The 27,765-nt window shown below is 38.6% G+C and overlaps 1 protein-coding gene across 3 annotated transcripts in view; it reads right to left on the minus strand.

Moving 5' to 3' along the window:
- Positions 1–27,765, minus strand: part of ATG10 (autophagy related 10) — a 136,103-nt gene that overhangs the window by 88,410 nt on the left and 19,928 nt on the right. For 2 of the 3 annotated variants that reach the window (XM_089493741.1, XM_089493750.1), the window contains exon 3: positions 24,049–24,159. The exons of the other annotated variant lie outside the window; for it this stretch is intronic. In XM_089493741.1, the coding sequence (XP_089349867.1) occupies positions 24,049–24,159 (111 nt within the window). The remainder of the gene's footprint in view (positions 1–24,048; positions 24,160–27,765) is intronic. 3 annotated transcript variants of the gene reach the window in all.

The following is a 27,765-nucleotide window of genomic DNA, read 5'->3' on the forward strand; positions in this document are numbered from 1 at the left end:
TCTGGGAGAAAAGTGGCATATAAATAGATAGATAGACAGATGATAGATAGATAGATAGATAGATAGATAGGCAGGCATTATTGGCTTGTCTAGTGAGTCATGTCTTCTCATGATATGTCCAAAGCAGTGGTGTTCCTGCACCAGGTGTCGCCCGGTGAGGGGGACAGGGCTTGGAGGGGGCAAAGCCAAAAGGACATGTCCCTCACCTTGCTGCCACACATCATTTTACTTTTGAGTAAACCAACGTGCAGCAAGAAGGGAGCACCCTCCCTCCTTGCACATGCTTGTTTACCCGGGAGTAAAATGGCATGCCGCAGGAGTGTTGTGTGTGCTCAGGTGTTAACCATCTTCGAGGTTGTCACCCAGTGTGGTCCACACCCACACACACCCAAGTCACATCGCTGGTCCAAAGTATGACAGTCTCAGTATATTCATTTTGGCTTCTAGCCCTAATTGTTAACTGTCCTTAAGTAGATCTCGATTCATGGCACCTTGTGGACGAGACATCTCCAGAACTTCCTATCCTCCACTGTTCTACTCAGGTCCTACAAATTCATACCCATGCCCTGTTTAATAATCCATCTATGTGTCCAAACATATGCTCCATATCCTAAAGGCATCAAAACATGTCTGATCCTGAAAGCTAAGCAGGGTCATTTTTGGTTAGCACCTGGATGGGAGACTACCAATGAATATCAGCTGCTATTTGGCTATATTTCAGAGGAAAGAACTGACAAAACCATCCATGAGTATGCCTTGCCTAAGAAAACCCTATGAGATTCACAATAAGCAGGCAACTTGAAAGCACATGCACACATATTCTCTTGCAGAATGCCAGGGTGCCAAAGGGAATAAATGAATGTGGACAGGTTATCTTACTATTCTAAAGAACAGTCAAAGACTTTTTGATTATATTAGTAATCACCATGTCTTCTATTCTAAAACACCATCCAGAATTGGGAAATCAAAGCAGAAACCTGCTGATTTAGAGACATTTCTTTTAAGATAATGAAGATAATGAAAGCACTAATAGACCTCAACAATGAAGATCAGTTTGAGTACCTGCTTTTACCTTTTCCAGAAAATAGCCAGCTAATAATCTAAAAACTCTGATGATTCAATCAGTAAATTAGCATATCTAGACAATTAAGAGAGGATATGCTTTGTGGGATAAAAAGTATGATAATATTGTGTAAATCTATAACTCAGCATTTATCTATATGACCTGGAAATTTTATATATAAAAGAATTTAGATTGCTGGATTGATTAGATATAGATTGGGGGGGAAATCTTCCATATCAGATAACTATTATCCAGTTTCATTTCTTATTATTTTAATCTAATTATTCTCAGAGGGTAGGTCATCTAATCAAGCATGTTCCCATTAAAGTTAAGCTCACTACCAGCTTTTTCCAATGAACCAGTAATTGGGGAGGGGGATCCTAAAGTCAAGCTAAAAAATTAACATTTAAACGCTAAAGAATCTCTGTATCATTAAAACAAATAACCAAAGTTTTCAAGTTTGAGTGCCACATGAAGTGGTACAAAATAATTTTAAGGAATATTTTAAAAAGCATTTTCTTCATAAAGGATTATATGCTGCTTGTATAGTTGTAAAGCTCCCTTGCAGTGTTTCCAGTCCATCAGGTACAGAGCTAGAGTTTTTTTTAAAAAAAAAACCTCTCTAATTATCCATAAGACTAAATTGGGTCCCAGATAATTTAGTCTTCACTTGCCACAAACCATTTATTTTTAAATGGAAGGGGGGGGGGATAAGAGAATGGGGAAAGACAGGCGCAACATGAGGATGAAGACGACATGCCATGAATATGTATTTTACAAACATCAGCTCCATGAAAACATGGATTTGGACATATGGTTACCTTATATTAATATATATGCATAATCCATATTCATATTTTATATTCCTTCTCAAATCTCTTTTTTTCCCTTTTTGATCTTATATATAAATCCAATAAGTTTGTTTTTAAAAGGATAAGGACAATGAAAGAAGAATAAGAAGGCTCCCTTTGGAGGTCAAAAGGAGAAATACTGGAGTATTCGATTGTGCTTTTCCCAGAGTCCATTTGTTATTGAGATATATATATATATGTGTGTGTGTGTGTGTGTGTGTGTGTGTGTGAGTGTAAAGATAAATTTTAAGAGATTACAAGCATTTCATAGTCCTTAGGTTATACATGCTCTACACAAGCCAAAGCTTTTTATGTTTACAAAGCCATTTTGTATTATACAAAATCATGCAGTACCATCTAAGTCTAGTGACCAACTGTCAACCATTGCTCTACCCTGTCTCATCTTGCTTCCATGTGATTTTTAGATTTATGGACATATTAAGGAAGGAGTTCCAGAAATCTCTCAAGGTGTTTTAAACGGTCATGGTATGGGGCTTGATTCAGAATGAGCAAGGCATTTCAAGCAATGATCCACAGCCTTCTGCTTTGGAGATTCCCATATTTCATTGCCAAAGATTTTGCTTCCTTGAATTAATTTAACTAAAGGTCCTACACCATTCATGAAAAATAATTATGCTCAGGATTTCTGGAACAATTAAGAGAACCTTTGAGCACTTATGCGGGCCCCCTTGTTATATACTTTCAAGTCACTTCTGACATGGCAACCCTAAGGTGACCCTATCATGAAGGTTTCTTGGCAGATTTGGTTGGGTGTGTGTGTGTGCCTTTGCCTTCCTCTGAGGCTGAATATGTGACTTGCTCAAGGTCACCTAGTGGGGTTGCATGGCTGAATGGGGAGTCAAACTCTGCTCTCCAGCACCCTAGTCAAATCACAGCACCACATTAGCTCTCTGGATGCCTCTTTGAAATTGGAGCTCAAAGAGTAACATTAAAAATCCATCCTTTCTAACATTAAAAATCATACTAGACAAAGAACCAAGAATGCAAAGAATATTTTAGCCTACATTGATAGAACAGGTAGGGAGGTAATAGTCCTACTACAGTTGCCCATCCTTTTTTGCGGGGGATCCATTTCGGACTCCCTCATGAAAACGGAATTTTGCTTATACTCAAATCCCATTGGCTTAAATATAGGTGCGGGGGCGCGGACCACATGCATGCCCCATTCTTTCCCCCTCAGCCCGTCCCTCATGCATAAGTGGGTACGCGAGTCTCAAGACCGTGAGAATGGAGGGAGGACTGTATATTGTGCAATAATCAGGCTTCATCTAAAGTACTATATTGGTTTTAGATGTTATTGTGTTCAGTTCCAAGCATCTTATTTTAAGAAGGATATAGACAAGTTAGAGCAGGTTCAGAGAAAGGCAACAGGAGGGAGTTGGGCATGTTGAGCCTGATGAAAAGAAGATGGAGGGGTGACATGATTGCACTCTATAAATACTTCAAGGACTGTAACAGAGAGAAAGGTGCAGGTTTGTTCTCTGCTGCCCTAAAAGGTAGAGCCAAGTCTAACAGTTTTAACTTTTAGGAGGGTAGAATTCTATTGAACATTAGAAGGAACTCTTGACACTAAGAGCTCTTCGAAAATGAAATCAATTACACAGAGGTGGTTGGTCTCCTTCTTTGGATATATTTAAAAAGAGGCTGGACAACTACCTGCTGGAGATGCTCTAGCTGGATTTCCTGCACTTAGCTTGGGATTAAAAGGCATATTGGGTCCATGGTACTATGACTCTATGACAGCTCCAATACATTGGTCCATTGTTTCACAGATTAAAATGGAAATGCTGCTGTACATATGTGTATAGGGTTAAAGAGCAAATCCCAGCAGCCCAGCCTTTGTTGTTATTAGGCACCTTCAAGTTGACTACAGCAACCCTCGCACAGGGTTTTGTTGGCAAGATTTATTCAGAGAAGGTTTGCCATTGCCTTCCTCTAAAACTGAGAAATTATCACTTGCCCAGCTCGGCTTATAGCTACAAGAGTTCATGCAAAAATAATATCCGTTTAGTCTTAAAGGTGCTGCTACATTCCTTCCCCCCCCCCCCCCGCAACTCCCTCACTTCCTCCTTCCTAAGTTGTAAGAGACTAACACAGCTACTTCTTTAAAAATCACTTTCTCAAGGTCATGGATGAATAGGGATTCAAACCCTATACATCACTGACATTGCTATCCAAACTCCAATGTGCCACCAACAAAAAACAGAAATTAAAAAAGCAAGAATCTGGGCCACAAAAGGGAAGAGGCCAAAGTGTAAGACAGATGTTTTCAAAAGTTTAGCAGCAAGTGGAGACATGGGTCGGCCCTATAAGAGCTCAACAACATGGACTGTTAAGAAATAGAGGGGGGAAATGCAGTGATAGATACAGTGTATATAAAATGAGAAGATATGCTGGAATATACCATGATCTGTAGAGCTAGAATCTAAAACATTCAGTAAGTAACTAACCAATGTTACCTGTATGCTTCCACCAAAAGACTCCAAAATTACTGGACTGTTCCATGGTAACATCCCAATAGAAAACCCATGATATGCAGGACCGTTTAAAACATGTTCTCTATGGCCCCATACAGACAAGCCAAAATAAAGCTGCTTCGAGTCACTTTGGAGGTATGCTGTTTAAGTGATGCATGCCAAAGCCAAAATCCAGTCCTAAGGACTGGAGTGCAGCTTTGGTGCAGCTTCTGGACTCTTAGGATGCCTGCATCATTGAAACAGCATACCTCCAAAGTGACCCTAAGCAGCTTTATTTTGGCCTGTCTGTATGGGGCCTTTATAAGTCCTATTCTGGAACTATTTTTATCTCTAGGCTTCCCCAAGACTTCATTTGCTGCCTGACACTAACACATGTTGCCACTATTAGATAACGTTTATTAGTGGGAAATGATTAAACCGATGGTGTACAGCAGAGAAGCATTCTAGTGCTTTCAGTGATAGGGTCTAGCATCCTTTCACAGTCAATGTATAATTATGCCCTTATGAGAATATCTCCCACCAGGAATGAAATTCCCCATGGCTGGCTGCAGGATATCTGGACTAGAATGAACTCATGGACACCAGAAGCCTGATAGAAAATGGGTTCCCAAGAGTTACATTGTGCAGAAGCAAACTAAGGATATCAAAGTGTGCAAGTGTGACCCACTCCCCTACAGCTATGAGTTAATATTAGAGGAAAATTAACTCTCCCAATCTCAAACTATCAAGTTAATGCAAAATAGTATCAAATGAAGCCACTAAGCAAAAACTGACTCCTACACAAGTGGACAGCTGTTAACATTTGATAGGATGCTAACAAGGATTCAAAAAATCCATTTGACTTGTGTGGCAGAATACAAACTCCATTCACCGTGGCCTATGGAATTCTAATTCTTAAATATTCTAAAATTCTCAGTTTCTAAAATACTCTAAAATAGCTAAGTCTAAAACATATTCACAAAGTGGATAAAACAAGTTTGGATGCTGGAGGCAAGAATCCATGTTCTGCATTAGCTGGAGCTTTGAACATTTTGGGGGAATCCTAAAACTGTTCCTTGGTGTCACAACGATGAAACCTGTGTCAGCAGTGACATCTCTGAGGTTCTGCGCAGAGTGACATCAAGATAGCTCAGCATGAAGCAAAAAGGAATGGCAACAAGGAGGAAAAAGATAGGCAGAAGTTCAAAATGTACTTGAAAACCTGCTTTCCACAGGTTTTAACTATATGATAAAGAGAAACCTGGTCAACAAGGATTTTTTAATAGAAAATTGATGTTTTAAGATATAGACTAATGCAATTACAGATTGAACTCATATGGTCAAATGCAGAATTTAAACCAAAGTTTTAGTAGATTCTGATTATTAGTGTCAAGCTGCCGTTTCCTTAGAATACTAAAAGGAAGACTTATTTGATCAAACCAAGCACCTATTTAGTCAATCATCCTATTTGTACCAGGTAGTTAACTAACACTGTAATAAGAAATTGTTTCCATCAAAGCATTTCTTAAGAAAACACTGACCAGCCACACATGAACACACAAGTAAACATTTTGCTTAGAATAATGAATGCAGCATGTTTGAAGGCACCAGATGGAAGGAGAACATTACTGCAATTCTTGCATCCCATTGTGCAACAGCCAAGAGAGTTGTTAAAGCTTTCTGGCTATTTCTAAGCAATTTAATGTGTCTTCTTTTGAAGTTTGCATTCCCCTGTCAGTTTAGCTGATAGGTTTGGCTGTCTGGCAAACAAATTTCACTGGCAAATTGTAACAATGTAAATAAATCCCGGTAATACACATTACAAAATATCACTAAAGAGCTATAAACTTTGTGTATGAAAGTATTTTTTCTAAAGAAAGAGATTCTTACAAAAATGTGTTTCCCTTTGAAACTAAAATCATCACTTGTCAGCTTCTCTGTACATACAGGTTAATCTGCCTGTCACAGTAAAGGTCTCTGTGTCTTCCTCTTCCTTTCTCATATGTAAATACTAACATGGCATTAAGTCATTTCCCAGCAAATAAAAGCAAGAAGCCCAGATACTTCTTTCTTTTCTTTCTTGACTGCCATATGAAGTTTTCATAGGGATATTTATGGAGATATTTTTGGATGTTACAGCAAGAGAGCATTCATGCTGGCAGAAACCTGAGTCACTCCTGCACTAGAGGCTGAGGAATAAAGCAAAAAAGGTTATTTAAAAAAAACCCATAAAATTTCAGTTCTCCATGGAGGCCATGATGTCTCTTGACTTGAGATCTGCTCTGGCCAGATACCTCAGGGGTGCTCAGAGTCGGACATTCAGATTTTGCTCGGATTTTGAAATTCCTAATTCCTTGGCTTCGTTTCCCATTGTGCTACCCTTCAGTTCTGCAGTTAGCCCCTACCTCTATTTATATGAAGTTCACACCTACCCAGTTATATAAAGTTAGCCCCTCCGCAGTTAGTCCCTACCTCTTTATATAAAGGCACTATTGAGGTTGTATTGCTTCCTGAAGAAGAGAATAGGTGAACTATAGCAATTCTAACAAATGATAAGGAACAGCAATAATGGCACTGAGGGAATCCCTCCCAAATCATAAAGGCTAACCCAGAAAGCTGTCCAAAGTAATCATGTGACCACTACACACACCACAGATTACTTTGGACAGCTTTCTGGCAGTTGCTCATCCCTGGAGACACATGTTGCTCACACTAATGAACAAGAGCAAATTTTGGAATGTGATATTGAAGATTGGTGTGTATTTGGTTAGCCTGTAAGTTTCTTAGATATTAAGGATCAACCTGGGCATATCATAGATTTTAGACTTTGTGTATCTGTAGGATCTCTAGCAAAAGACACTGCACATCACTGAACAAACCACATTCTTCTTATAAATGAAGCAGCAGTATCTAGGGCACTGTAAAGACTTTTCTTATGGATTACTATGTGTATTATGTACTATTAAACAAAACATTGTTACATATAATCATTATATAATATCCTACATATTACATATAGTCATCTGACATATTACATATTATAATAATATTTATATTAATATAGTACAGCACATATTATGTATCCAAGTATTAATATCATAGATAATCATTTTACATTTTCAGTTGTTCCATTAAATGTGGGAAATCCCTGGTGCAAATAAGCCATTAAAAAGGGAGAACTAGCTCAGATTATACAATGCAAATAATGATGCTGGTATTATAACATTAATCATATGCTTATGACATTTGACATTATTGTGTCAATTCTTTCATGCATTTGAAGAGCATTCCCATGATATCTTCTAAATCTCAATAAAAGGAGCATTATTAACACTTTAGAGATTTTTATCAATGTATTTTACATATACTGCTGAATTCTAAATGTTATCTAACTCCAGAGGTAATTAGAATACTATTATAAAAACTTCAGTGTCAAGGAAGAAAAATCAAAATATATGAAGAAAGAAATAATATACAATTGTAATAAAATGATGAAAGAACACTTAACCTCGAATGGGGCATGTTCTAAAGAAGAAGAACCTTGTTTAAATCCAAAGTTATAACTATTACTGTTTTACATATTTTGCTGAGTTCTTATCATGAGATTATTCAATCCAAATACAATTCCACTTCAAATACTGTGTAATCCAATTCAGGCAGCATAATTAAGATCCAGAACACACTGAATAAATAATCCAGTTTGAGACCGCTTTAACTGCCCCGGCTCAGTACTAGGGAATTCTTGGAATTGTAGTTTATTGTGGCACCAGAGCTCTTTGACAGAGAAGGCTAAATGTCTCACAAAACTACAATTCCAAGAATTCCCTAGCATTGAGCCAGGGCAATTAAAGCGGTCCCAAACTGAATTATTTCTGCAGTGTGTTTTGGACCTAAGTGACACTGTATAATGAAGACTTAAATGAATAACAGTTCTTTCAACTTAAGTTGCTGATCAACTTAAGTGAACAAATTTGCCTTATTTGGAGTTACTTATACTTTTAACCAAAGTAATAATAACAACAACAACAACAACAATAATAATAATATTTATTTGTATCCCACCTCTCCCTGTATTGGATCGAGTTATAGTAACTCCCTTCATGAGAACTAGGCTGGCTTCCTTTAGCTGGCAGGCAAAGAACTTTTCATAATTGATGCATGGAGCCTTTTTATAGGAGGCTGCTGTAATTTTAATTTTATTATTATACTTTTAAATTATTTTACTTTAAAATTTAATATTATTTTTAATGTCATGATTGATTTAATTTTGTTTTCACTTTTTGACTATCAGGTTTTTAGTTTATCTTGTTCTAGCATTTTGTGAGCTGATGGGAGAAAGGGAGCAAATAAATAAATAAGTAAACAAACAAGTAGAATGTGAAGTCAAAGGCTTTCATGGCCAGAATTCATAGTTTTTTTAATGTGTTTTTCAGGCTATTAGGCCATGTTCAAGAAGAATTTGTTTCTGACATTTCAGCAGCATCTGTGATTGAAATTTTCAGAGAACGCTGGCATGGAAGTGAGTAGGGTGTGTGTGTGTGTGTGTGTGTGTGTGTTCACATATTGTGTGACCCTGGGTTGGGAGGAGTGATTTCCATGTTAATCTGTGTATTGTTCTATTGTTGAATGGCAAGGCCTAAGGGTGGGAGGATATTCAAGGAGGATTTAGAGATCCACTGTTTGCTGGGAAACCTCCCGACCCTGGGTGGTTTTCATTTGCATTCACTGGGTCTTAATTTTTCTGTTCTTCAGGACCGGTAGCCAAACTTTGCTAACTTTAAGGGTTTTGTCTTTCCTGTTAAAGTTGTCCAGGAGCTTGTGGATTTCCATGGCTTCCCTGTGAATTCTGACCTAAAATGAAGACCCACTTGTAGCCAGAGAAGATTTTGGCCACTCTTTCGTGCCTATCTGGTCCAGCCCTCTTACTATAAATTGGGATAGGCTGCCCCAGTTTAAAAACAGGGCACATGTTTTCAAAGCTCATTATCGAGCTAAGTGTCTGGCTACTACAAGCTACTAGGTACAGCAGAGATGGTCAACTTCTTTCCTGCCAGGTGCCACTGGACTACAACATCCATTATCTCTCACCACTGGCTAGGGCTGGTGGAGCTGCAGCTCAAAATCACTTGGCAGGCCATAAATTCCCCAACCCTGGGCTAGATCAGACAAAGGTCATACTACACTCTCTTATGCATACAATTCAAATTTCTTGATTCCAAAAATATGCAACAAAACACATACACACACACACAAACCTGAAAAACTTCTTTAAGCAAATCTAACTAGCAGTATTTCTAATTAGCAGTATTTCCTGCAGACTCTTATGTAAGGTTTGGGTTTGGGTTTGGGTTTTTTATTGAACACAGACAAGGAAGGGCATGGACCTGTCACTAAATAAGGAGATTAGAATGATGATGTTGTGAGCTTTACTGAGGCTGTGTTTGTTTTTATGAAGGTCACTGGCAAAAGCCAATGACAAAGCACCCATTGAGTTCACTGTTCATTTTTCACACAGTAAGCAGTTTAGATGCCATTACAAAACACACTCAACACTCGCTAAATTCCAGCTGCTATATTTCTCTTGATGCTAAAACATGATGCCAAGACCCAGAGATTAAAAATAACTGAATTAGCAGGAAATTACTGGGCTTTCAAGATACAAGTACTTAGAAAACACTTTTCACTTATCCTTTTGAGTGAAACACAGAATGAAACATATTTACAAAGCTGATCAAGGGAAATTAGTGTTCAGATTATACCTTGTCTACCAACCCTGTAACTCTGGCTCAATGGACACAGTTTAATTTGCTTGGTGCAGACTTTCTTTAGTAAATAGTAATTGACAGCTTGACATACTACAATGGCAGATTTTTCAAAAAGAACAGAAACATACTACGTAAGAGTCTCAACTGAAACATGATTGTTGGAGATCATTTTCTCCCGTTCTCTGGAAACTCTGTAATTAGTTAAAACTGGCTAATCAAAAGGGAAGGGATAAGTCTATTTCTGATCCATGTCAGTTTTGTATGTGTTCACTCACAAGCTCATTCTATTGTTTTTCAACAAAATTAACATAATTGACACTCCAGCACTTGATGCCAGGACAGTAAGCCCCAGAAAAAGCTGCTCAAGAGAGTTGATGAAAGGCAAGCACCTTTCCAACCAGCTACTGCTGCTACAACTGCCTGGCTGTGGAACAGTAGAAAGAAGACCCACCTCTTTTACCTCTTTACAGACCACAGGCCCACACCCAGCATATTCTGCCAGCCAGTTCCACTTCCCCCTGCTGTAGATTTGAGAAACTAGCAGATAAAAACAAGAGTCCAACAAGAGTAGGTCTGCTACCTGCAGGGTTACTACTGAAGGGGAAAGGACCAAAGGAGGTTTGCCCCTTTGGGGAAGCCACTTTGAGGAAAATCAAGGGCAAATGTCTGTTGTGCTGCTTGAAAGAAGGAAGAGGGCTGCATTCTGTTAATTTGCACTTTACTAATACATCATTATCATCTGTAAGTGTACAGACAGTTTATGATAGGAAGGAGGTGGTCTGAAAAGAGGAAAGGAGATACCGGACCCGGTGAGGCAGCCACTATGGTTGTACAGTCCAGCAGGAGATACAGAAAGGGGAGAGAGTTAAACTTTTATTGATGGGACAGGAATAAGATGCTAGATGTCTTTAAGTGTCCCCTAACTCAAATAACGTTGATGGCCTTGGCAACACAACCTCTGGGTTAAAAATGCTGTAGATGAATGCCAGATCAGCAACTTGGAATACAGTTGCCATACAGGATTCGATCCTGGATGAGCAAGCCAATCTGGCATGCATCGCAGAGACATGGTTGGATGAGATGGGGGGAGACACTCTCAGCTTCTGTTCAGCAGCAGATTTCTCTGTTCTGCAGCAGGCAAGACATGGAGGGCAGAGAAGTGGAGTAAAAAGGTAAATGCTTCCCCTTTGGCAAGATTGGCTAGTCGTGTCCAACTGTAGAGGGCGATGCTAAGGGAGCCAGAGTTGTCAAAGATGACTCAATGGTCATGTGGCCAGCATGACTGCATGGAATACTGTTATCTTCCCACCAAAGTGGTACCTATTTATCTATTGCAATTTAACATGCTTCCAAAATACTAAGTTGGCAGAAACTGGGACTAGTGACAGGACTCACTCCATCACATGGCGCTTGGACCTCGAACTGACAACCTTCCAACCTTGTGATTGTCAAAGTCAGCATCTTAACTGCTGAGCTACCACATCCCTTTTGCAGTAGTCTCTACCAAAATTCCATTACCTGAACAATAAATAAATAAACTAAAACTTTTATTTATATCCCACTTTTTGTTACCACAATCAATACGGCGTACAACCTTTAAAAAATACAACAATATATATAATTCCCTCCCCTTAAAAAAAGGATTAAACAATTTTATCCATTAAAATTACAGACAATAAAATCTAAAAACAATGGTACAATGATAGAATAACCGTGGGCAGAATCTTCATTTATATATGTCTCTGAGGGGGGGATCTTTACATGGCCAGGTTATATTCCAGGAAGGCCTGCCAGAAGAGATCTGTCTTGACAGCTTTCTTGAAGCTCTCTAGGTTGGTAATTTGATGGATCTCGTCCGGCAGGCTATTCCATAAGGTGGGAGCGATCGAGGAAAAAGTCCTCTGGGAGGTTACCATCAATCTTCTCCTCCTTCTGCTAAATGAAAACTAAAAGACATGAAGTTACAGACAACAAGAGTGCCCAAGAGGTAAGGGAAATGAATTGCCAACATTACTGAAGCCACAGGGGAAAGCATTTGAACCTCACCTACATATAAATCAAGATCAGCATTATCAAAAGAGGCAATTCTAAAATTAATATATAAATTAATTTGATTAAGATTAAGATTATCTCCGATAATAAAGAATGCCTCACCAAAATGCTGGAGAGGCTGTGACACTGGACGTTATCAGACAAGGGAAATTGGAAGTATAATCCAATGGCAATCCGAACGTAATCATGGGGTTTAACATTATTGCGTGATAAACTACCACACGCAATTTCGGGCAATGGGAAGTCAGTCCGAACACAATCAAGGTGTTTCACGTAATTGCATGAGAGGTGATCACACGCAATTTCAGGCAATGGCAAATTATTTTCGGGCAATGGGAAGCCAGTTCGAATGCAATTCGAATTCATGTAAATTCATTTAATTAGTGAATTCACGTGAATGTGTTCTGGCCCCACTTTCTTTTCATTGGAAATTAAGAGAAATTCCTCCCATGTGATAAACTCCATTGTTGTCTCCTTTGAGCACATGTGGCTGAACTGTTCTAAAATCAAAAACTTTTGGAATGTTATACTAGTTCAAATTTCTTCTATTATAAAACAAAATGTAACTTTTTGTCCAGTACTTTTGTTGTTGTCCATCTACTGTAAAGAAAACAGTTAGCTCATCACATTTCTTATTGCAGCGGCTAGGAATGTAATCACAAGAAATTGGAAAACAGGGAATGTACAAATAGCTGACTGGTGGACAAAGGTTTGGGACACTTGGTTAATGGAAAAACTTTCCGACACCCTCTGACTCTGTAATGAACAAAGGAAACCAAACACCTTTTTTGAAGACTGGCCAATTCTTAGTGACCACATTAACAACAACTCCCCTGACATCGGACCTCCTGCCCACCAGATTACCCTTTGGAAGGACACTCTAATTCTGAACCCACCAACCAGCAAAGCTTGAGTGATGATTTTAGAATCCTGGTTGCTGATACTACTTCTACCCAGATTGTTATTCTGCATAGTTTTTATATGACTCTTCAAGGCCTTTTATTATTTTTGTATTGCTTGTTTATATTATTGTTATAAAACATATAAAATATTCAATTAAAAAAAAAGAAATGAACTGCCAGTGTTAAATACTTCAGCAATGGTGGCAGAAGACTTGAAATAAATCTGACGTGGAGCTCCAGAAAATGTGGAACCAAAAACCAGCCAAACCTGATTTTATAGCCTACTCTGCAGTAGTTTTGTATCTGATCCAGCTTAGATGCTAGTTAAGCAATACCAGCAGATGTAGCTTTGGCACTTGTCCAGTTATGTTAGATACATTTCAATTTGTACAGTCTCAGGATGTGGACAGAACTCTTGAGAGGCCAACCACATGTGTGGCTGACTGTAAACTATCCTTGCAAATAAGAACTGTCAAAAGAGCTATTGGAAGAAGACTGGCCAACCAGGTAGTAGAAATAATAATAATCATCATAAAATATTTATTTATATCCCGCCTCTTCCATTTGGGGATCGAAGCGGGTAACAACAGAGTAAAACAATATAAAAACAATAAAATCCACATAACCCTGACCCAAACCTCCCTCCCAAACTATAAAATTAACATAAAACATGATTAAAATATATAACAATACAATACAACACTATAAGATTATTCTACAGTCCGTGAATGATGAGGAGATATAGTAGGAAGGATGGACAGAATCAGTTCTGGGCGGTTATCACTCAGAATAATGAATGTTTCCTTGGAGGAAGAGCCTGAGTCACAGAGGCAAAAGTAGTTTCTGTTGCTGGAAAATGGTGAAGCTGGAGTGGGCCTGGAAGAAGGAGCAGAAGTAGGCCATGACTGTTGTGGCCTTGACAACACCACCATAAGGGCCCCCATCTCTCCTTGAACTTGGTACACATGTTCACAACTTGACACAATAGTGCCATACAGTTTGAAAGAGATAAACATACCAGGTGATTCAAAAAGAACCATGCAAAAATTAAGAAAGATTAATTTTGCACCATTCTTTTTTAATCACCTGGTAAAACATCTATAGAAAACCTTTCTTAACCCACCACACTGGAAATTTTTCAGCCAGACTGTAACATCCATTTTTAAGCAGGTTAGTCAAGTATATGATGGCCATTCAGCTCCATCAAGTTCACCATGATGTTTATATAATAGCTATAGGAAGCCCTTGGGAGAAGTCATCCAATGCCATGGATCTCTACGTCATCACTATGCAGATGACATGTAACAGTTTCCAAGCAAACTGAATCTTGATATGGCCAAGACAAATGAACTCCTGCTGTCACACCCTCTAATTTTCCTGGTGTTCCACATGGAGTGCCTATTCCTAAACTGTAGATATTCCAGGAAAAAAAGCCTTACAACATGATTTAGTCTGGATTCCTAGGTTCAAGTGTTTCCCTTTCTGCACACATCCTCTTACAGAAAAAGCTATACTGCAGAAATTCTCTCCTTTTCTGCCTGGAATAGCTTACAGAGTTTTCTATGGAAATTGCCATTTTATTTTTTTTTTCCAATAAAGCTGTACTAAAATTTCTTATTTCAGACCTGCTGTTATAAGGGCACTTCAATAACTGATTAAGCTACACGAAGTTACACTGGCTGAGCGCCTGTGTCCTTAGAAAATGTGCTTGCTTCTACTAGGCTAACTGTGCCAGTAAGACAGCAGTAGAAGACAACAAAGCTTCTAGTGGCAGCATATTATAATGCAATTTGTACTATGTTGCTCTTCCTCAGAAATGGTTGGGGAGGAGGGTGGCGTCATAGTTAGGCATATACAATGTGCCCGTGTCATACATGGGCATGCTATACACGGCTTCCAGCATATGCTGGAAGCCGCACCAGAAAGACTTCTCCCGCGCTCCGGAAAAAACAATGAGGCGCACTGCGTGCACGCCACGAAAACGAGCCCCATTGCTTCTAATGGGGCTTAAGTTTACATGGTATTTCCCTTACGCGGTGGGATCCGGAAAGGATCCCCCATGTAAGGGAAGGGCCAAGAGTATCTTGCCATGAAAACTCCCTGATAAGTTTCCTTAAGACTGCCATAAGACAGAAACAACCTGAAAGCACACAACAATAGCTCCTGTAAATACCAATAAAGCAAGCAGAATAAAATGAGAGTACAACCAATAAATTCCTATGTGAAATTCAGAGCATCATTCTGTCCCCCAAACATTTTTATGGCACTCCCCTGTCCTGGGATTCTGCAAAATTAACAGCTGATAATTCCTCATTTTGTTTTAGAATACAATACTTGAATTTGAAAGGTTTTTCTTCTAACCCCTTTCACATTCCTACTGAATGCTGGCTTTCATTAAATGTGTTTACATTTTTTCCTAAGTAATGTTTATTAAGTTTCAACTTCAGTTTTTTTTACCCTTTAACAAATACTGCAGTTCTGCAAATATTTACATTTTTGTTCAACCTATTTACTTCTACACAAAAATGAGAATAGTTTGATTTTTAATTCCAAGTGCATTGGTTTATTTGGGAAGAAATTATTAATAAACAATGAGAACTGAAATATTTTTATCTGTGGTGGTGTATGCTGACCTAAAGGTAAAGGTAAATGTAGTCCCTTGACATGAATGTCTAGTCATAACTGACTGTAGGGGGCGGTGCTCATCTCCGTTTCTAAGCCAAAGAGGAATGTCTGAGGAATGCTCTGGGGGTCATGTGGCCAGCATGACTGCACCGAATGCTGTTACCTTCTAACTGAGAAGTGGTACTTATCTATCTACTTGCATTTGCATGCTTTCTAACTGCTAGGAGCTCATCCCATCATGCAGCACTCGGGCCTTGAACTGCCAATTTCCGATCTTCTGATCATCAGAACTGGTGTCTTAACCACTAAGCCACTGCATCTACCATTACTGACAATTATTTTGATTGGGAAAATGCCCATAGTCCCACACTATTCACATGAGCCCAACACTCTTTGGTTTTGCCTGAATATATTCCATACTGTAAATCCATGGACTCAGACAGACAAGATTAAAAAACTGATGCTTCACTTTCAAATGAAGAGGTTATATTCAGCACCCACAACCTGCCAGCTGATTCATCCAGCAAACATCTTTGCATCTTCAAAACTTATTCTAAGTTGACTCATTCCATCTGCAGTAACCACAAGAAGCAAAGCAAACCACGCAGAACACACACAGAGACAGGTTACAGTAACACTAAATTAATCCTCTGAGTTTTGAAGGAAATCGTATCTGACTTCATCCTACAGATGATAAAACTATTTGGAAAAAACAACATGCAATTTTGGTCTTGAAAAGTGCTAAATCTCTTGTAGACACATTGGATTTAGCTTGTAATCAACAAACCAATGGATTAATTAACTCAAGCTTCAACAGTGGCTTCACATTTATTCTACAATGAATTATGAATTAAAATATAGAGTTGATTCTAACAATGTCCATCCCCCAGAGGAGTTATCTGTAGGCCAAGGGTGGAGAAAGTATGGCAACAAGAGTGGCATGCAACCTCATTTTAAAGACTCTAAGAAAACTTCCAAAGCCCACTCCACACCATTTTTTAAAGGCCAATGTTCAGCACTTGTCTAAGGAGAAGCATGAATAAGATGAGAAGCTCTTGACCTTCCAGGATCACCATGGGGGTAGAGTTGTCCTGCAATACAAAAAAAAAAAAAAAAAAAAAAACCAGAGGAGGATGGATGGAAGAATGGAACTGCAGCCATGGAGGTTGCCCTTCAGGTGCAGAAGTGTGCAAACAAAGTTCTACTGGAATACAACACAAAGATATGTGGAACTCTGCACATACAGAGGCTGTCAAATTCACTTTCACTGTAGGGGATGTTCTATATGTTCTTTTTAGCTGGAATATGTGCCCTTCCAATAATTACTATGATAATCCTTGCCAATATAAAGACCCACGTACCCATCAGAACTCCACAGATTAGATAAAGGAACTGGAAAATGACTAGCAATAGTTTATAAATAATCAATAAAATTAATGTATTGCTGCCACACTTCTTTTCTATTTCTCTTTACAATGAATTCCTGTCTATAACTATAATGTTTTAAGTTATTAACTATAGATACAGATTCTATGCTTGTACAAAGGTGGTGGAGAACATTTCAGAACTCGAAAATATCAAAGGATGTGGCTCCCATTATTCCTTCTCAGTTCCATATGTGCTGCAGGGTTTGGATTACGTGTGTGGGACATCTGATATGCTTTAGAAGGAGGACTGTGTGACTATAGTGTGATTAGTACTTGAAAAATTAGTTGCAGGTAAGCAACTTCCATATGCTCTTCAAGATCTCTGCAATCTGAAGATACATGTAGATCAGCAAAATAATTTACTGAAGATGCTGACAACAGCACAGCCTGGTCAAAACCCAAGTCTGGCCAGGCCCTTGTGCCCTGTCTATGAAAAAAATGTTGAGGACTGGGATATTACTGATACTCAACAGAATTTAGAGGAATTCCCTGGGGAAACATCAGGCAAAGAAGCACCTACTGCCCAGAAACCCAAGATAACTTCATACAGTACTTCCATGGAATATGCAGTGGTCAATAGCCACTAGAGATAGAAAGTTTTGATTATGTAATTCTCGCATGCAAGAATGAATCATTTTAAATTTTCTCCCCAGATGATATTAAAAGAGTTTATGCACATTTTATATTTTGGGATGTTGTGTAAACAATTTCTGCATTGAAAAGTCAGCATGGTGTAGTGTTTCGAGCCCTGGACTACAATTCTGGAGACCAGGGTTTGATTCCTATGCTCAGCCATGGGAAAGCCCACTGGGTGACCTTGAGAAAGTCACACAAGCTCATCCCCAGAAATCCCTGTGATAGGTTCACTGTAAGTCAGAAATGACTTGAAGATATACAACAGGTGAATGGAAGTCAGGTACAGACATATATATGCCATGTGGTATGTGAGAATGTCAATTCAAATTCAAAATCCTTTGGTATGGAAATGAAGTAGCAAGTCCAGTTTTCCACAAACAACCATTGTTAAAACTGGGCTTGCTACTACATTTCCATACCCAAAGGAATTTGAATTTGAATTGACATTCTCGCATACCCATGGCATATATATGTTTGTGCCTGGCTTCCACTTCACCAAAAGCATCTGAGGAAGTAGACTGAAGTCTACAAAAGCTCATGCTGCCAACTTCTTTCTTCCAGTTAGTCTCAAAGGTGCTACAAGATCTCTCTAAGTTTTGTATAAGCAACATCACTTTCTGCCCCATCACCCTCAATGGACAACAGCTGCCACTGGGCAATAGTGATACCTGAACACAGACACCGGTACATTTGCAAAACAAATTTTATATGCTTAAACTGCTTAGCTGTTTGATCATGGGGTTTGTTCTTGGCAGTATATGCACATCACTAAATATTTTAAAAGATAAAAGCAGAGGCACTGTGTACACATATTTGTCTGAGTACGAATCCTTTCTTTCTAACTCCCAAGCTGATTTAGCTGCAAAGGGCGGGGGAGGGAGATAGATACATAAATTGTGTCTAGTTACTTCAGCACCCTGCTGCCATAAAGCTAAATACCAGAGAAGAAGAGAAGAAAAAAATGGAGGGAGAGACGGAAATGATAAACAATTCAAAATAGGAGAACAATACTCAGCTTTTTCTCCTTCAATAACTAACAGCACCTTTGGGGCTTTTAAAAAAAAAGAAGAAAGAAATGTCATTGATAAAAGGTAAAATCTTCCCCCACTGTTACATTCCCCAACCAAATAAATGCTATTAAACAAATAAGGTGATTCAGTCACAAATCTACTATGTCACATACAGTTTGGCTTGAAGATAATGAACTACATATATAAAATCTTACGTGAGGAAAAATTTTATACCTTGCTTAATCATCATCTAGGCAGACAAATTCTGTTTGATTACAGAATTCACAGAGAATTAGAACAATAAGGTAGAGATTTTGCAACACTGTCACTTGGAAACAGCATCCCTGAATTTCAGCCACCTGCTATGTCCAAAACACAGCTGGAACAAAAAATTGTCCCAATAAATCTAATGTATTTGTGTTGATTACATTTTTTTGGGAAAGAAGGGGGGCTGGCAATATCTCCAAACAAATTCCATTCCATCCAAACTGGGAGGCATCTTTATACTTTGCAATACAATGGAATTTTCAGAATGGTCAGAAGATACCCTGCACTAAAACACTAAAAAAAAAGTCATTTTATCTACTTAAATGATGGTTAAATTATTCTGAAAAAAGCTTTCTGAATGAATGTCTTATTGCAGATACCACTTCATTAATATTCCTTAGTACTTTGTAAAATCTTCTCTTCCCCATTCACCTGCCTTTTTCTTCAATATCAATCCTGAGGAAAAGTTTACTACTTCTTCTCTTGTATTACTACTACTGCTGGTTGAGGTGTCTATTCAGATAATTCATATTAATGGTTGCAAATATTGCACTCACTTACGTGGAATAGATAAACAAAAAGCTGTTTACGGAAACCTGTATAAGTGCTGGAAGACATGCAAGATCACAAATGCACAATCCTCTACATAATAACCTGGGAACAAATCCTACTGAACTCACCAGGCCTTGCTTTTGAGCAGAAAAGTATAGGACTGCATTACTTATAATTACAATAATCTTTTCAGACAAGCTCATCACTTCATCATAATTTCATGATTACAATACCACATGCAATTAATATGGTTATTTTTATTTATGATGTTATGTTTGTTTTAATTCTAATGATGCTTCAGTGATACACCTGAGAATGTCATATTTTCTTCTGTTTTAGTAAGTAGCATTTGCTTTTCAAATTCCCTTTTAATATTTCATCTTACATGCCAAAAAAAGAAAAAATTGTTTGGTAACTAACTATTAAACTGAATTCTTATTATTCAGAGAATGGATTTGCTTTTTTGCTTCTTTGTTCTATGGTATGCATAAATCCTGATTCTCTAATAAGATATTATTACAGCAGCCATTGTACTGACTGATTCAGTGGATTTTCAGTACTTTTCATAACCTGTTCCGTAATAATGTCCAAAACATGTGAACAATTTAGTTTCTAAAAATACTCTTATCAGCCTGAAAAAGAACATCTTTAAAAAGTTTAAAATGCAAGTTATACTCTCCTGTCTTGGACTGGCTAACAGCCTTCAGTGGTTCATTGGTTTTCCTTTATCAATCTTGGACTATAAGTATCCCTCAGTTAACAAAGTTCATGTATTTCTGGGCAGTAGTTCTTTAATAGAAAATCTGGTAGCAGAGGCAGAAATAACATAGAACAGGAATAGGTTCCTGTACTACCAAAAAAGAAGAGCAGGTCAGTATGTTTCTCACAATATGCCCACGTGGAATGAAACAATCAGACCAGGTAAGGCCTGCATAAGTAAGGGAAAACATTTTGAAACTTCCAATGTCCACTCAAATTTTCTTCCAAAATGCATTCAGTGGTTACTTTTTGTTTCACTAGTCTTCACTTTTCTTAGGATTTACATTTTGCTTGCCAAACTAACATACCCATGCTTTTTTAACATGCTGGGGATAGCTGATGAGACTGGCTTATTTCCTCTTCCCTTTTCTCTTTATTTTGTTGCTCACACATGCTCAGTAAGGGATTCTAGAGGCAGCTGCTATTCATTATGCCTGTTGTTGGCAGGCACCAACAATAGTAGGATCAAGTACCAACTACAGTAGGATCAGCTACAATAGAATCTCAGTCTTCCCAGCTCAAGCTTTATTGAAGTGTTTACTGGAGATATGCCGCTGCAACCCAACATCTGAGATCTGTATTCTTCCAGCCTTCCTTTGTCATCCTACCAGTGTCCATGCTGCTGAAAAACCTTCTAGCTAGACAAAGGACAAAGACTTTAAAATGCTTTCTTAAAAGGAGCTTTTTTATCAGAGCCATTGTTAACTGAGGTATACTTGTACTTGATCTTCACAACACAATTTGGACTAAATTAAGTTACAGCTGGCCCTCCATATCCAGAGATTCAACCATCCCTGGTGTGTGTGTGTGTGTGTGTGTGTGTGTGTGTGTGTATTCCTAAAAACAAACATTTTGCCATTTGATATAAAGGACTCCAATTTGTTACTCCATTGTATATAATGGGACTTGAACATCCATGGATTTTGGTATCCGTGGGGGACCTGAACCTAAATCCCAGCAGATTCTGTAATCTTAGTTTACTGTAACTTGTCTCTTCTAGTCTATGGCCCCATTCCAATTTGGCAGATAAAACGGCTTATATTGGTGTGATTCTGACTCGGATTATTTTCCAAGTCTAATTCAATTTTTTTTTTCCATTACAAAAGGGGACAAATTACCTTGATTTATTTAGACCCTGTTTTCGTTTCCATTTATTTTAAATTGCTGTATTTTAAAGCAGAGTAATTTGCTCCCCATTCTCATTTGTGTCTGCTGTTAGAAAAAACTCTTTGTTATGGGTGATGTCTCTTGCCCGGTGGTTCTGAACTGGTACCAACTGGAACAGATGCAGTCTTCCCTGGAGCTCAGGAACAAAGTAACTTTAACACAGATTTTCACTCAAATGAGGGTTTATTGACTTTAGTTGCTATTTACACATTTCACAGCAAGCTACTATACACCTTTCCCTTTCAGTGTCCATGCTAGAAGAAAAAAAACCTGAACATGACATCAATCTTTGTTCTCTCAGAAGATCAACTTTCCCACCAAGTGGACACACCTCTTTCCCATGAAGTCACCATGCAACACAAGAGTATAACAACAACATATTATGCTTATATTTTGTCTCGGTCATTCGTCCTTGAGCACTTGTTCTTCCAGGCCTAGACTTCCTGGCCTTCAACAGGAACCATTTTAAACTTTAGTTAACCATTGACACATCTGAACATTTTCAATACAAATAGAAATATATTTTAACATCTGCAAGCTGTCAATCAAGCGCGTAGGCTTCAGACATCACAAGTGTCATAACCTAATTCGAAACACTTTGACATGGTTTATTTTGCTCCCCGTTCCCATTTCTGGTCTTTTTTGGGGGGGAGCCAATGAAAATCGGCTGCATCCAAGGCTCTTCTGTGTCTCTCCAGACTCCCTTTGGGAAAGAGAGAAGACGAGCCTCTATTCCCCTCAAATCCCTTGGCGTCCAGGCTCTTCTGTGTTTCCCCAGACTCCCTTTAGGAAAGAGAGAAGAGGAGCCTCTATTCGTCCTAAACCCCTTGCATCCGAGGCTCTTCTGTGTCTCCCCAGACTCCCACTAGGAAAGAGAGAAGGAGCCTCTATTCATCCTAAACCCCTTGCATCCGAGGCTCTTCTGTGTCTCCCCAGACTCCCTTTGGGAAAGAGAGAAGAGGAGCTTCTAATCACCCCAAATCCTTTTGCCTCCCCCATTGCTCCCTGGGCTGTCTGGGGGGCGATCAAGCAGGCATGTACAGTACTGCAAAGCCCATCTGCTGCTCAGGCACTCAGGCAGAGGCAAAAAAAGAAAAAATAATAGTTTAAAATGGTGTTCAATGGCTCTCCTCACACATCAGTCTATGAATGTGGAGAAGAGGGGAGGTTGCAGGCAGAGTAATGTGTTTACTGCGTTTGGAGCTCAATGTAGCACCATTGCCTTACCCTGCTTCCCAATCCACTGGGGGAAAGGCTATGTGAACGGAAGAAAATGCCACCGGTGATGCAGAAAGGGAACAAAGAGGGTGACACCCCCAGGTCAGCCCCTTGAGCACTGCTCCTCCCATCTCCAGGTTCCCGAATCAGACACCCTTTCATTCTCATTCATTTGCCCCAAATCAGACTCAGGAGGCACAGGAAAACTCGCTAAAAAGCCGCTGTTTTTTTAAACTGGTTTTTTGACCTATAATTTGGGTTTTTCAGGATAATTCGATTTAGATGCGAATTCCAATGGGAACGATATTGGAGCAATGCAGGTCAAATGTGCGCTCAAATGGAAATTATGCACCCATGATTCGTGTCCTGATCCACATTATAGGACAGTGGGAATTGGGCCTTAGTATCCTAGAACCCTAAACTCTGGGTTTTATAAATTCAATAAGAGATGGATGATGAGATCTAGATGGTCCTGTCTGTTTTATTTTGAGTACTGTTTTGATTCCAAGCTAAATGTATTAGTTGAGCCACTGTTGTCAAAGGCAAAACTATACCAAGCCCCAGCCTTGATACTACAGTACTGTACTTTCAATAGGCTGGAAACAGTGCCCCCTTTACATCTTCTTCCTGAGAACCATATAGATCCTATGTTCCATTTGCTGGCAGAAAAAGATCTTTTCATTCAGGAGACTTTTGGTAATTGTCTGGCTGCTGAAAAATAGGCTTCTAATGGATTGTTCTCTCTTTTTTTTACTGATGTATTCTGAAATTGGTTTTAAACTCCATTATGTTTTAATATTCTTATTTGTTTAATTATATAGCTTTTTTCCTGTTTTTACTAGTACCTGTTTTAATCTTATCATGATCCCCTAGAATCCCTAATTCTGGGAGAAATGCAGGAAAAATGTCAAATAAATAAGCAGAAATGTTTGATCTGGGCAAGCTGGCACAACACTGCTGGTCACATCCAATTATAAGGACATGCACACAAGACTGCCACCATGCAAGGTAGAATGAGCACACTTTTCAAAATTGGTTCTAGCTCTGATTTGGGATGCAATATTCTCTTGCATTTTTTTTAAAACAGCAACATCCTGAAGGTGAATATATATCTTTTTGTACACCTAGGGTTCCTTCTCAGCATGTATACACTCAAAAATATGATATAGTATGTCAGTAACTCAGTAGCAGAACTTTTATAAAACTCAACAACAAAATATTAAAATGTTTTAGTTTACAGCATTAATAGTACTCATTTTGTTCGATATTGTACTTACCTCAATATGTGAAGATGTTACTTCATCATTCACCATTCCCCCTGTGTTTGAAGAAATGTCACCACCTTTCAGCTGAAAGTGTGTTTTAGTCATGTAACCATCAGTGCCGTCCTGTTTGGGGGAAAATATTGTTTGAGCAATTTTTAGTTATGCAACTATTTTTAACCACAGACATCCATTACTGAATACATTAAAGGATTGTACATGTCTATTCAGAGCCAGTAAGGCATAGTGGTTTGAGTGCTGAACTATGACTCTTGAGACCAAGGTTTGATTTCCTGCTCAGCCATAAAATGCACTAGATGACCTTGGGCAAGTCACATGCTCTCAGCCTCAGGGAAGGGCAATGGCAAAGCTCCTCTGAACCAATCTTACCAAGAAATCCCCATGACAGGTTCACTTTAGGGTCCTCATAAGTCAGAAAAGAAACTACTTGAAGGCACACAATGCAATGCATCATGTTTACTCAGAAGTAAGTCCCAACGAGTGTACGTCCCAACAAGGCTGTAGCTTGGCTGAGGAATGTTTTCCCTTGGAGGCCTAGCACTCATTTAAAATGTGGTTGTTCACTCAAACTTTAGGAGCTCAGTGATCACAGCTTTACTTTGGTCTACCTGATTATGGATTGCCCTATCTGTTTGTATCTTGTCCTTTGATTATGTTGACTGTAGTGAGCTGTTTTAACTTGTTTCATTTGGTTTAAACCTGAAATGTTTTAACTTTTTCAAACTGTTCCAGAACAGTTCTTAAACTATTTTTACTCACTGTACCACATCCTGATATTTTTAGCAGGACAGAAATATTTTAATAAAATGTCCAATTATTTGGCCAAAGCTTTCCAAGTACAGAAATATTCTTTTCATTACAGGTTGAGTCTCCCTTATCTAGAATGCTGAAACCCAAAATACTCCAAAATCCAAAATTGTCTACATGGATGGCTGATATAGTGACACCTTTGCTTTCTGATGGTTCAAGATATACAAATTTGGTTTCATGCACAAAATTATTACAAATATTGTGTATAAAATTGCCTTTAAATGTTTTAACAAGTTCCAGTTCACAGTTCTTAACATATACCAAAATTAAATCTGAATGATGTCAGACAAATCAGACATTCAGTATTCATTCACTCTCCACTAAATAGTCCAATTGTCTCATCTATCAACTCTGTTAACTGATCCATTAACTGATGTTGTTTGTCAATCGTTGTTGTTCTCTGCCTTGATACATGGGAGGGGAAGGTAAGAAATAAATATTATTTTTATTATTAACTTTCAACTGTCCCTTTTTTAAAAAAAATCCCTCTCTCACTCAAAGAGGCCCTTCCATCCTATCTGGCTAACTCCTGTTCTTCCAAGCATTGCTTCACACCCATTCATCCAAGAGCAACCAGTAACATTTTTACAAGTTGTTTCCTCCTTGTTCCCCCTGTGACAACTTCACAAACCTCAATAAAGACTTGAGATTAATTCTAAGAACATATTCTATCTCTCTCTCTGGCTTTGCTTTGCGAACGAAGATTCAGGAAGGACTCATCCCACGCTTTGTACAAGTGTGTTGGTGACTAAAAAGGCCAATTCGGGATAAACAGGTCCGGTTGCAGAAAGCACAGCAAAAAGTCTCCTTGGGTGATGTTTCCAGGTTGCGGTTCTTTCTGCGTTGTCGTTTCTCTCTGAGGCTCGTTCTGCGTGAGCTTTCGAAGAAGGCTGCAGCGTCATGGATAGTGCATCTCCATGCCTCCCGATGCGAGGCCAGGGAGGACCATTGTTGGTGATCTATCTGGCCAAGCCTGAGATGTTGTTTCAGGGAGTCCTTGTATCTCTTCTTTGGGGCGCCCCTCTTACGCTGACCCATGGTGAGTTCACCGTAGAATACTATTTTGGGGAGGCGATGGTCCTTCATCCTAGAAACGTGTCCTGCCCAGCGCAGCTGCGTCCTCAGTAGCATGGCCTCAATGCTGGTGATCCCTGCTTGCTCGAGGACAGCAACATTTGTCACATAGTCAGTCCAGTGTATATTTAGAATTGTGCGTAAACAGCGCTGAAGAACATATTACTGGACACATAAAGACAATGACCTCATAATGAGGAGGAGACTGCACTATTCTTAAACACATGCCAATTTTAAGGATAGTATGGGCAAATCCCACTTTCTCAGCCTCAGAGGGCAATGTAAAACCCCCTCTGAACAAATCTTGCCAAGAAAACCCTATGATAGGAAATAACCTGAAGGCACAGATAGAAGTATTTTGAAAAGGGAAGATTTATTCTCCGATCAAGTTTCGGTGGACCCCTTGGTATTCACTGGGGTTCCAGGGCCCCCTGTGGATGCTAAAATCCATGGATACTTGTCTTGTTATATCAATGGGGTAATAAAATGGTATTCCTTATATACAATGGGAAACTCAAGGTTTGCTTTTTGCATCTTTTAAAAACAGTACTTTCAAGCTATGTATGGTGGAATCCCTTGATGCAAAATTTGTGGATATGGTGGGCCAAATGTATACATCTGGAGGAAATGTGTGTGTGCATAAAATGATCAGGGAGAAATGAATATAACTGAATCTGTTCTTAACACTGTAGTTAATAAGTTGATTTAAATATAAACTATCAAATACAGTCAAAATAAAGCAAGGTGATGCTATTTAAACCATAGCTGCTGACCTACTTTTCAGTTAGGTGCCATGCAGATGGTAAACCTGTAAACAGTAACAAAAAAAAAAGTTCAATAGAAATTTCAATAGAAACATTTGACAAGAAGCAAAAAGATATATCCTTCCCATATGCTACAGAAAATGGCACTGAGAAGTTACCATCTGTAAAATAGGAAAATGTGAAGCGGCACTTTCTAAAATTAAACACTGAAAGTATAAAGACCTACAAAACTCAAACTAAAGAGCTCTGTAAGAATGTGAGTGTGTATTAAAAACTGCTGGCTTAAATTTCAAATGTTAAAGTTTGATAAAGTTAAGAAAAGTCCACACATTTTACATTATTAAATTTAATTCACATTAATTAAATATTCCTAAGAATTATGAAAGCACAAAAGGTGTAAAAACACATCCTGTAAGACACAATGAAAGAAGAAAAGCAATTGACATATATTAATAATAAATCAATTATAATATGATTTACGAAATGTTTTGCAATGTCAAACATTGACATATGGAGGGGCTACATGGTAATTGCTAACAACAAATATCTGTCTAGTGTCCCATTGTTTTTGTGAGAGCAAATCCATGCCACAAACAATACATTTATCGGCGGGTTGGAAGAAGTGACACATTATTATACGAAGATAAGTATTGAGCAGTAGAGGTATGTCCCGTTTGTGTACTGGTATCAGAATGCCCTGTACCTTTAGGCTTCTAGAACACGTAATATAGGGTCTCCTCTACAACATGGTCTGCTTATTCACAAGCCCAGCTTGCTTTAACTTTGCTACATATAAATGGCAAAACAGAAGACTTCTGAGCAATCAGGTAACACTCTGAACTAGTAAATTGTACATTCTTTCATGTATACAGTGGTAAACTCTCTCACACACACACTTTTTAAATGCAACAGAGTTCCTGTGATATGAATAAAAATATTATAAGGGCAGAGATGAGGAAAAGAAGAATAAGAGGAAAGATGAAGACCAAAAGACAGACACTAGGGGTGGTTGGATATTCTCATGTGTTCTGCTGATTAGCAAATTTCAAAAAGTGTTTTACCA

The sequence above is a fragment of the Sceloporus occidentalis genome, unplaced genomic scaffold (assembly GCF_023333645.1).
Source record: "Sceloporus occidentalis isolate IW3139 unplaced genomic scaffold, rSceOcc1.0.p SCAF_1, whole genome shotgun sequence".
In the NCBI taxonomy this organism is placed as follows: domain Eukaryota; kingdom Metazoa; phylum Chordata; class Lepidosauria; order Squamata; family Phrynosomatidae; genus Sceloporus; species Sceloporus occidentalis.